The sequence below is a fragment of the Gymnoscopelus braueri genome (assembly GCF_963280865.1).
Source record: "Gymnoscopelus braueri genome assembly, chromosome: 14".
Classification (NCBI taxonomy): Eukaryota; Metazoa; Chordata; class Actinopteri; order Myctophiformes; family Myctophidae; genus Gymnoscopelus; species Gymnoscopelus braueri.
In genome coordinates this window covers 27,641,728-27,654,227 of record NC_137619.1, presented here as the reverse complement: position 1 = coordinate 27,654,227, position 12,500 = coordinate 27,641,728, and the positions used below count along the sequence as shown (strand labels likewise).

The window sequence follows — 12,500 nt, the reverse complement described above, 5'->3', positions numbered from 1 at the left end:
TTTGGTACAGTACAGTATTAGGACCACAGAACCTATGGACCCTTGTGGGCCATTTGGTTCCATTTGTACACTCTCAGACCATTTGTACACTCTCAATTTGGTTCCTAATTATCATTCATTTAGCTGGCGTCCCCTGGAACCCCCTCAAAGACCCCTAAGGATTTCCGGAGCCCACTTTGAGAATGAGAACCTCTGCCCGATAGCTTTGGTAAAGTGTGTGCCTACTGCCTACTCTCCGGGGCAGCCCTCTAGACAAGTGATGCACAAACTGGGTTGGGACCCAGACTTTGGTTGCAGGAGATGTTTTTGGTCTTTGAATTGTGTACGGGAACATTAGAATGGCTAAATAATGGGATTTATGTATACTCTATTGAGTAATTTCTTTGTTTTTGTTGCACAGAGATAATTATTGTATTATTTTCATTGTACTGTTACTGTATATTTTGTATATATTCTGTATATTGTTATTTTTGCCTTCTGACTTTTATTCTGCAATTACTTTTAAAATATTCTGTATTTATATTTTTATGCTTTGTTTTTATATGTTGTTTTTGTTTTATGTCGTTGAAACCTTTGTAGGTTCTGCTACCTTGGACAGGGCTCCCTCCAAAAAGAGATCTTGTATTTTAATATATAAAATATAATATAATATAATATATTTTAGTATAAATAAAGGTAAAAAGAAAAGAAAGAAAGAAAATATTATTGTCTCCCTTTTAGACTTCATTCATGCCATTCTGCAGAAATGACATATATTTTTATTGGCTACAGTTGCCTATGGAAGTATGGGTAACTCTAGCCCTAAAATGTCTGTGATCTTACACACATTTCATGTATTCCAAATACACAGTCATAGATCACCCTCGTCGACCCACTGTGTAGTGACGATCTGCGCGGCCATAAAAGTGCTCTAAACTCCGTCTGTACTCACCCAATAATTAATTCCTAAGACTTGGAGTCATATTTTGTCCTCTAGTTTCATATCCATTTGAAAGTTCTGCCAGAAAACGTGTGTTTAGTCAAATATCTCCACTTTTCCACGAGCTGCACACGGACGACTTTCTGTACGGGCTAGGGGGGCCTGGAATGAGTGCAGGACTGATATATGTAAACTTCCTTTAGGACGCACAAATGTTTGGGACACACAATTGGCAGATGGAGTGAGTCATTACCCCGCACCAATCACAAGCACCTGTCAATTGTGTTCCCCATTCGTTTGTGCTTCCCTGTGTCAATTTGTTATGACGTTTGTGATGACAAGATGTTTGGGTAAATTCGGTCCATCACTCAAGTCGCGCCCCCCCCCCTAGCCCGTACAGAAAGTCGTCCGTGTGCAGCTCGTGGAAAAGTGGAGATATTTGACTAAACACACGTTTTCTGGCAGAACTTTCAAATGGATATGAAACTAGAGGACAAAATATGACTCCAAGTCTTAGGAATTAATTATTGGGTGAGTACAGACGGAGTTTAGAGCACTTTTATGGCCGCGCAGATCGTCACTACACAATGGGTCGACGAGGGTGATCTATGACTGTGTATTTGAAATACATGAAATGTATGTAAGATCACAGACATTCTAGGGCTAGGGTAACTCCTATTGAAATTAAAATATGTATATGTTAAATGTATATATAATACACACACACGTAAGGTAAGTATATACTTATTAATGTTAACCGATTAAGAAATAAACAGGCAGGCTGTGCTTTTCTGCTGTGAAGCTTCTGTCGGTTTTTTAAATGTTTAAATAATAATGAAACATAATACATCGAATGAATCGACCCCATTTACCATCAAACCAATCGATTATGCGCACTAACGACGGTAGAGGGCAGCATCCCTTTAGTCCAGCAAAAGAGCAAAAGACAACGTTGCACTGATATTGGTGACCTATCACAAACGGTGACTACTCGGGCCCAGAGGAAACGTTTTCCCGAGAAATCCCTATTTCCTAGGAAGCCCTTGTGTTACTAATGTACGTGCAGTCTCGTGTAGCCAGAAGAACTATTCAACAATCTCAGAAGCATTTGCAGTGGTGGAAAAGGTACTCACATGTTTTACTAAAACGTTAAGTAAAAGTATCAATAATAATAATGTAGAAATACTCTGTTAAAAGTAAAAGTCTTGTGTCAAATAGCTGAAGTATATATAGTGCTGAAGTGGTTAAGTACAGTACTTGAGTACTGTACATGTACTTAGTTACCTTCCACCACTGGGCATTTGAAAATTGTGGGAGGCAAGGCAACAGTCTGCCTCGCGGGACTAATGTTCGTGTAACACACACATTCGGGCTCATTTATTTATCTTCCGGTACTAATTTTCCGAGTTCCGGGACGTTTAAGGTTTTTTTCTGCTAAAAAACACAACATTAATACGCGTCGAAATGTCTAAAACTGCAATACTGAAAGCATTTGTCAACGAGCGACTGACAGCCACTGCCGTGGAGATATTTGGAGCTTTTGAGAGGACGATAATAGAGTATGAAAATGAGCTTTTTATGTCTAAACAGGAGATTGAACGTCAAAGAAAGCTACTGTTAACCCAGAGTGTTCTGCAAACAGCAGCAGGTAAGTCTACATTTGGCCGATGCAGCAATGTATCAAATTATAAATTATGATTAATTTAGCGGTTATATGTTTTTAGTTTAAATGCCTATTTCAACTGTGCAAACATCTACTACCTCTGTTATCCCCTTTTGGCCTTTTACGAGTTGATTTCAGTAATCCTAGACATAATGGATTTGGGCAATATTGTGACAAAATGCAGACATCATGAAGACATTGAATATCGATTTCCAGTCATTATGTAGTAAGTAGGTATTTAAATGAAGCCGTGCCTGCCTGTTAACAGTAGTTACGGTCTGTGGTGGAAGAAGTACTCAGATATTTTACTTAGGTAAGTAGCAATACCTCAATATAAAAATACTCTGTTACAAGTAAAAGGCATGTGTTCAAAATGTTTCTTGAGTAAAAGTACAAAAGTTTTGGCATCAAAATATAGTTTAAGTGCCAAAAGTGAAAGTACTGAAATGTTTGAAAATAGCAGATCTACAAGCTCACAACAAGCTTTTCATAGGCTATTTTCAAATAGCCTAAAGTATAAAATAGGGCCGAAGTAGTTAATGCATGTTTTATAATATAATTATGTATATCTGCAAAGTAACTAAAGTTTTCAAATAATTGTAGTGGAGTAAAAGCACAATATTTGCCTCCGAGATGTAGTGGAGTAGAAGTATAAATTATTATATTATAAATCATACATTAACCACTTCAGCCTTATTTTATACATAGGCTATTTGAACATTGCCGATCTTCAAGCTCACACACTTTGTGAGCTGGTGATGGTGATGGTGAGCAAGATCCAACTCTGCCCCTGTAGCATTACATTCAGAACCCAGTAGGCTGACGGACACAGAGTGGATGGTCTCTCACCACAATAAAGAGATCACATAACAGACTTATTTCTGCAGCAAAGTGTGTGGGAAGTCATTTAAACACAAAGGATCCTTTATAATACATCTCCGCCAAACCCACGCAGAAGAGAGAGAGATGGTTTGCCGCATTTGCAGAGAGAGACAGTTTTATTTCTGTGGTGAGCCTCACAGACCATCTGAATATTCACAATGAAAAACGCGCCATATCTTCGGCACTTATTTCACCACAGCAGCTTGTGTGTTAGTGCCCACCACCTGCCAGAAAGGACAAACTGGAAAGAGGGCAGTACAGTACCACTGTCACATCTGGAAAGAGTTGTGGCAACTGTACAATTGTACTGTAAAAAGCCCAGCCCAGTGTATCGGTTAGAGCATACGCCTTTCATGCGGCAGGTTGTGGGTTCGAACCCTGCCTGCGGTCGACGGGTTCCTGATGCCAAATCAAATGGGTTCAGATCTGAGCCAAGTCTCCTGAAGAGGCGCGCCTGAAGCCTGTCCTGGACAGGGGTCTCCGGATGAAGAAACAGATGATTGATTGATACAGCCATTAATTTCCTACAGAGGGCAGCAATTCACAGGATATGCTTCTAAGCAGGCAGCCCCTGTCAATCACTTTTCTATGTATAGCAGTGGGTCAGTAAGACCAAAACACTTTGGTTTACGATTTAATTTAAAGCCCATAGCTACTCAGGGCTATTGTAAACAGCAACAGAGAGCTGGTCTTTGGGATCTTTGAAAGGAGAATTATGAGGGTGAACTTTGTCGATGTTGGCAGGGGATCCAATGCCAAATATAGTTTCTGCATAACAGGTTTAAACCACAAATCAGGTCCGTTAATACAGGCTGTTCATTTATTTTCTCTTTTTGGGCGGTGTAGCCGCCCCTATAAGTGGGGTTGGGACACCTCATTAGTATTAGTTTCCTGCACTGTGATTGGCCCACTTGGCCCACTTTCCTGTACTGTGATTGGCTGACTCTATTCAGCACTGTGATTGGCTAGCGAGACACATGATGACATTAATAACCTATAAATAGGATTATGCACTTCCAAAACAAATTTTGGAAGTGAGCTTCCATCACTATGATGGAAGCTCATAGTGCAATTTCACTGCTTTAGATGACCACTGTGATGACCACACCGCCCACTTCACACTGGGTGTGATTTTTTATTAATTATGTAATAAAATACATTTTCCCCACATGGTCGTTCACAGGACCAGTAAAGGCCTACAAATCCCTATGATGTGAAGCAACGTGTTTGTGAATAAAATGTATACCAGAATTTAAGACTGTAATGAACCACTGGGGGCGCCAGTCAATATTTAGCCTAGACAGGCAGGTTTCTGACCATTATATCCAAAGGAGGTTGCTCTATAATGTTATACTTATATCAAATGTTCTATAATGTTATACTTATATCAAATGTTCTATCTAATTATATGCACAAGTTAGGCAGACCAAAGACTTTTCCGTAGTGATAATAACTTTAGTAAATCCAGAAGTTTATATTGTTAGAAATGCTAAGGCCTCTTTCTCTCTCTCTCACTCTCACCAGGCTCCTCTCAGGTCTCTGTCTGTAAAGATGAGGTCTTCCCTGAACAGCATCATTGTGAGCAGGAGCAGAGCCCCAGATCACCCCAGAGATCCCCAGATCCCCCTCACGTGAAGGAGGAACATCAGGAATTCTGGTGCAGTGAGCAGGGAGAGCCCCTTCAAGAGGTTAGGGAAGCTACAACCCTCTACCTCTCTGCTTCAGTGAAAAATGAACCGGAAACAACTCAATCTTTGCCACCTCACATGTCAAACTATGAAAATCAAGGGCAGCTTCATGAGATGCAGGAAACTGAAATGATGCGGTACTCACTGCAGCCACTGTCTGCCCCTGTCTGTCCCTATATTCAAAACAGTGATTGTGAGATTGAACACTCGCCATCAAGTCTAAATCAATCTGAATTGGTGCAAGCTCAGACAGTGAATGGACAGAGGACTCCTGGCACCGCTAGCAAATTGGTGGAGTTGCCCATCAGTAGGTCGGACACGTCTAATCATTGTTGCCATTTGTGCGGGAAGTCTTTCTCCTATAAACGGTACTTGGTAAATCATGTTAATCGCATACATTCAAATTACGGCGAGATCCTTTGTGGCGTGTGTGGAAACAATTTTGAATCCACTGCCAATCTCGCTGCCCACGTTAAATCTCACACGGACACGAGAATTTGTCAAGTGTGCAACAGACGTTTCCCCAGCGTCACTGCTTTGACTGATCACATGGCCAGTCATGTAGGGGTGAAATTGCATTGCTGTCCTGTTTGCGGCAAAGAATGTAGCCGGAGCGGGGATCTGAAAATACACATGAGGATTCATACAGGGGAGAAACCCTACTGCTGCTCTTTGTGCCATAAAGCCTTTACCCACAGCGGGCATTTGAAGAAGCACATGAGGACCCACACGGGAGAGAGACCCTACAAGTGTGAAGTCTGTGGCAGAGACTTTATTCAAAGTGTACACCTTAAGTACCATTTAATGACTCACAAGCAAACAAGATGATGAACATATACAGTATTAAAGGGCTGCTTTGCCAAAACGGTTTACCTGAACCCTATCGTTCTATTACCCAATGTGTTCTGTGTGTCGAGCTCTTGCTCCGTTTTTGGTAGGCTGGATGAGATTTTCCAACACTGTTGAGAGCAAGCTCTCAACACTTGGAACACATTGGGCAGTTTTATGTCAAATTTGTGCATGTCCTCAATAGAATGACAGGATGTAGGACAGATAATATATAAAGCAAATTTGCCCTTTAATGTTTGTTATTAACTGTTGGCTTGAAGTGCTACAGCTTTAATGCCAAGTGTTGGAGCTTATACAGTACTATACAATAGCATGTTGCAAAGTTGCAGTGATATGGTGGGAATTGTCAAAGACAAAGATTGGGAGAAAATAGTTGTTTATGAATTAGTGGTCCCTGTAAACATTGAAATTAGGAAAGTACTGTATGACTAGGTAAAAATGGAAGACAATGCAAATGATTAAAACATTAAAATGGTCAATTCAAGAAGCATTTCAGAGAGGATTTAAATGAGATAATTGAAAATGGAAGAAAACAGAGAAAGCCTTTTGCAAAAGGTTAGAAGGTATGTTTTTTTTTCATTGTGTAAAGGGAGATAACATCCAACAATGTATTAAAAATTGGGCAACAATGAATCTGAGGTACTATTTTAAGTATAATGTAATTCTAAAATTCTAGAATTTGGAGAAGCAAGACAAAAACTTAAACTGTTGGTCCCTGTCTTACAATATAAATCCTCTTAACACACTCACAAATCACTATGTCTACTGGAAAGTTGGACCATTGCCAACAACAGAAGAAAAAAAACTCCTTTATACTCAGTACTCAATTTCTTTTTTGCTTTAATTAACATTTATTTAACCAGGCGAGTAACTTAAAGGACCATACTGGTGGTCTGGCATAAAACCTGCCCTGGATGGTTAGATTTCTGAGGAGTATGAACATACTCTTTTAGAGATTTTAAAACTAGCTTGAGATAGGTAATTGCACACACTAAATCTCTGTTGTTTCTTGATTGATTTGAAGTCTTGCCAATAATAGCTCATGGATAAAATAAAAAATTAAATTAAAACATCTATTATTAACCATCTAATGATTTTTAGCCAACATTGACTCAATTCTGGTCCCCACGTCAACGCGGGGAGAACATTCAAACACAGAACGTCCCCAGTCTTCCCTGGTCAATGTGAACGCAGGACCTTTTGCTGTGACACAAATGTGTTAACCATTGAGCTACCATGCTACCCTGGCTTGGTTCAACACAATCAAGACAAGACGCACTGTATTGGGTCTTTAAAGATATTTTGGGGTCTTTTTCTGCCTTTATTCAGTAGAGCGAGTGACAGGAAACGGGGAGAGAGACAGGGAGCGACACGCAGCAAAGGCCATCGGGCTAGGGAATCGAACCCGCGACTCGCTGTCAGGCTGTAGTAGAGCCTACCCTATATGTGGTATGCCCTATTATGTAACTGCCAGGCCATCAGGGCCCCTTTTAGAACAACTACATTATAGCTAGTTTGAGAATTAGCTGTGCCATTCTAATCAGGAGATTCAATTGCTAATGGCTGGTAGCTTCTATACTGCTGCCTTTTTCAAGAAAATATATTGTGTGAAAATTTATTGTTACATTTTGTGTATAATAAAGTTGCATGAATTATTTGCCTCTGTCCTTTGCTTCCTTCTCCCCTTCTCTCCTTATTTTGTTCCATATGCTTTAGAGTTCTGCAGAGGGTTACAGAGGCTCAAAACTGCCCTCAGAGCACAGGACTCCCTAATGTTTCACCAGGGATCACACAGTGTTGTCTGACTTATGGGCATTCTCGTCTGTTCCCATGAGTCATCTTGTCACTTCTTAGAGCTACCAAAACCGTAACCTAAAAAGTTGTTCGCTTTGCCTTAACCCCAAGCTTACACCTACAGGAGACCCTCCCATCCCTGCAGGACTCTGTTAATCTGCAAATACTCAGAGAACAGAACACACAAAGTTACACCTACAGGAGACCCTCCCATCCCTGCAGGACTCTGTTAATCTGCAAATACTCAGAGAACAGAGCACACAAAGCTTTTACCCTTTTTTTCGGTCATATCTCTTGCACATCTCCTGCACATACTGTATTTTTGTAATATATATCCTGGTTGCAAATTTGTTCTCCCATTATATTCAGTATTTTCTGTTGCCTGTATATTTTTAATCTACACATACCGTAGTCATAAAAATGTATATATATATATACGGTGTGTAATATATATATATATATATATATATAGAGAGAGAGAGAGAGAGAGAGAGAGAGAGAGAGAGAGAGAGAGAGAGAGAGAGAGAGAGAGAGAGAGAGAGAGAGAGAGAGAGAGAGAGAGAGAGAGAGAGAGAGAGAGAGAGAGAGAGAGAGAGAGAGAGAGACTGATAAAGAGGTTTTGTTCTATATATAGTTATCACTAACATTTCACTGCACATTCTTGTATGAGTGAGTGACACAATTTTCAGCTTCACCCAGCTGACGGCTGTACAGATGGTTACAGGGGCTGGTGAACCACTGACACTGACACTGATTACCAGACGGCCTCTCTACCCACTAAGCGCTATGGCCTCCCAATTGTGTTCCCATACCGGGAGTCGAACCCGGCCCGCCTGGGTGAAATCCTAACTGCTACACCTTAAGCAACCAGCAACTAATAATATTTACAAGCGACTTTACAGGGAAACAAACCTAAAGTCGCTTATAATAAGCAGACCTGGCAACACTTGCAGGCATTAGCACAACAATGGGCACATTGGCCGACAAATGCCAACTTTTGCCAACAGATTACCAGTCTGTTGTAGTCTGAAGTAATCTGTTTGGTGGAGAGTCTGAACACAAATGCAACAATCATGAATTCACTGACTGTGGTGTTCACATGATTCTGGCCAGTAGCTGTATCTAGTATGAGATACCAGCAGATGTCAGGAGCCAGCCATTTATCTGGCTATAAAAGAGTTCATGCAGCCAATGTTTACTTCAGATGCACCCATCTGCTCTGCTACTTGATGTAGCCTAGATTGTGTTCCCTAGATGGCTGTAAAGTTACTCACAGAGTTAAGAGTTGTGTTTTCATGAATAAGGGACTCCAGGTCCCTTATTGGAGTCTTCTCTGGGGAGAACCACCGGTCTAGTGCATGAAAAACAGTGCATTAATGTTATTTGCATCAACATAGTCAAGCATCACAAGGTTACAGACTATAGTGGTTGTTCTCTTTGTTTCTGTGCTCACACAGTATTGGAAAGAACATAACATTGAATATATAAAAAAATCACACCCAATGTGAAGTGGGCGGTGTGGTCACAGTGGTCATCACAGTGATGGAAGTTCACTTAAAGAAAAGTAATATTGTGGACCAACCATTGTACACCCCTAACTTAAAAAAAAAAACCATAAATGTGTTTTTTTTAAGTGCATAGTCCTATTTATAGGGCTATGCACATGTGTCATGTTTCACTAGCCAATCACAGTCCTGAATAGACTGTGATTGGCCAATCACGGTGCAGGGTTGGGTGGTCGATGTCCAACCTCACATATAGGGGCGGTTTCACCGCCCAATAAGTATAATGATTGTGAGATCTAGAGAGGACAAGAAATCCAATTTTCCTGTGTTCTATCTCTCAGATACCTCTTTGTAAATGTCTGGAGAAATAAAATATCCTGGACATATCCTCACGGATGATCTCAGGGAAGATGGTGACATCCACCATCAGTGTCTTAAAATGTATGCCCTGGCCAACATACTTCTGTGGAAATTCTCTATGTGTAAATGTTAAATGTGCACTGTGGTCCGGGCACCTGGACTCCAGTGTGGCCTGACAGTGCGTCGCGGGTTCAGGTCCCGTTCCTGACAAACTTTGCTTTGTGTCTCTCCCCGTCTCTCTCTCCCTGTTTCCTGTCCATCTCCACTATACCTATAAATAAAGACAGAATAGGCCAAAAACATATCTTAAAAAATTATGTGCACTGTTCAGAGTTTATGTCACCCCTGTATACGGCTCATCTCTGGTCCTCCTACAGAGTGAAAAGTATGCAGAGGCTCAGAGTGGCATTCAATGATGCCATGAAGTTGCTGCTACGTGTCCCCAGGTGGCATAGTGCCAGTCAGTTGTTTACTTCTGTTGGTGTGCCCACTTGGGAGGCACTGTCGAGACAATTGATGCACAATTTTATGCTGCGCTTCGATGTGTCTAGTAACAGCATCATAGTGGCTCTAACAAACCCTGTGAAGAGCTGTTACCGGGTCACATTTAGGCTTCGCAAGCACTGACTCAGCAGCCAGCAGTAGTGTTTGCTTATTTATAAAAAGTACAGTAGTGTACTTTTTTATTTATGTATGTGTTATTGTCTCATATTCCTTCTGTATGTCTGTTATGTTCCTTTTTATTTTGTACTATGGACCTAATATCTGTAATAAAGATGATATATTTGGCATTGTACAAGGTTGGATAACGCAATCATTTGTTTATTATCCATAGCCTTATTTATTCACAAAGACAAATAGCTTTTGATTAACACTTAAGTTAATAAATAAATTAACATTACTGTCATGGCTGGGTGGCCTCTCTTTACAACAGCAACCCAAGGAATGTGACAGTTTGGAAACTTTCAGATTTTAGTTTGTGAAGCTAAAAGGCTAATCATGACGCTTGACCTTTGTGAACCTGCAGCCGAAATGCTAAACCAATTGTCTTAAATCTGGTTACACAACCATTCCCATAGACACAAGACCACCACCAAGCACTCTCTTGACCCCTGGGAATGGGTTTCCACATACCGGCTCAAATCTGGGCTTAGGAACTCCAAGAAACTTCTTTTAATTAGATGTCTCAATGGTAAACTAATTCTAAACCTAGGTCAAAGATTCAGATCTACTGTATCTCACAGTCGATAAAAGATCATATCAGCTTATCTAATAAGGTATAGCTAAACTTTTCTGGGCCAAACTAGTATAGTTTAGGTTATCCTTTATGCAACCAGATTATGTGCTAAAGGGGCATAAGAGGCATGCTAAGCAGAATGGGTTGACACAGGTCCTAACCGTCTGGGCAGACTGCCCCACTTTCTTTCTGAGGGAAGGGGGAAAAAGGTTAATCTTATGTGAAATGAAGTTACTTGCTAATTATTGAAGTGAATTGAAGGGATTTTCTTCAATTGGGTCAGACCAGGAACTGTGCTGTGTCACTTTGGATTAAAGGCAGGGGGTGGGAGCATCTGTGTGTATGTGGGAGAGAGCCAGAAAGAAAGAAAGAAAGAAAGAAAGAAAGAAACAAGCACATGATGACATGTAGAGGACATGCAGGAATCCTTTTTCAGGAAGAATCAGGAATTCTGTTGGCACTCTCTTGCATAACTCAACTATTGAGTTATTCATAAACAGCACCCACCCAGCTAGGACTCCAAACAGGCCAAGCTCTGAGAAATATTTGAGTGGACTCCAAATGCACTTTGGCCCAGGCTGGGGTGTGGTGGTCCAGAGAATTGTACATGGAGGCGAGGGATGCTGTTGTGGTCTGGAATCAATCAAATTATTGCTACAGTGGATTTTATCCACTTGCTGAAGTGAGAGGTATACATCCGGCATGCACATGTCTCTCTGGTGTGGGAGTTATGGTGAACAAATATTTTATTTTATTTTATTTTTTACAAACGCCTCTGTTTTCTCTTCCGTTTCTGCAATCTCCAATTGTTTTAGAGATGCCCTAGTCAGTAGATAGTATGTCCATAATACAAATGCAAGTGTAATTTGTTTATGGAAGTCTTGAGATACAGGATGCATTTACTGCATTTGCAGAGAGCCTGACATTTAACATTATTTACTATTACATTTTCTATCCCCAGTATGCACAAATTGTTGGCTAATCTTTTCATGCTGGAAAAAGCTGCAAAACTTCTTGTGAGTTATTGCAGCTGTGAATGCACATAGTGGCTCTTACAAACGCCACTATACTTGTGTAGGTTAGAAATATACTGTAAAACAACGCAACACATTACAGGTGCAGCCTTAACACGTCAACAAATAATAGTAGAATGCACCTAATACCAACATTTAAAAATGATTGAATTCAAAATGAGTAAAAATAAAAACTAAAAACGTTTTGAAATGCTTTCACTTTCACTTTAATTTTATGTTTTGTCCCCAAAAATTGCCAAAGTAGCCCATCTACCAAACCACAAGTGATATGACAAATGTATTGTCTGGCCATGGGACTCGAGCCTGTGTGTGTGTGTGTGTGTGTCTGTGTCTGTGTCTGTGTCTGTGTCTGTGTGTGTGTGTGTGTGTGTGTGTGTGTGTGTGTGTGTGTGTGTGTGTGTGTGTGTGTGTGTGTGTGTGTGCGCGCGTGCTTGTGTGTGTGTGTGTGTGTGTGTGTGTGTGTGTGTGTGTGTGTGTGTGTGTGTGTGTGTGTGTGTTTGCTTGTTTGTGTGGTGACATACATAACAGCCAAAATAGTTGCCTTAGGATTATTATGTCTGGTGGCCTTT

At 40.6% G+C, this 12,500-nt stretch overlaps 1 protein-coding gene across 1 annotated transcript; it reads left to right on the top strand.

The window, feature by feature from the left end:
• Nucleotides 1–2,322: 2,322 nt before the first annotated feature.
• Nucleotides 2,323–7,658, top strand: LOC308100193 (uncharacterized protein). Its single transcript, XM_080449146.1, has 2 exons — nucleotides 2,323–2,567; nucleotides 4,989–7,658. Exons 1-2 carry the CDS (start codon nucleotides 2,384–2,386, stop codon nucleotides 5,978–5,980), a joined length of 1,176 nt encoding a protein of 391 aa, XP_080305272.1. The 5' UTR covers nucleotides 2,323–2,383; the 3' UTR covers nucleotides 5,981–7,658.
• Nucleotides 7,659–12,500: the final 4,842 nt, after the last annotated feature.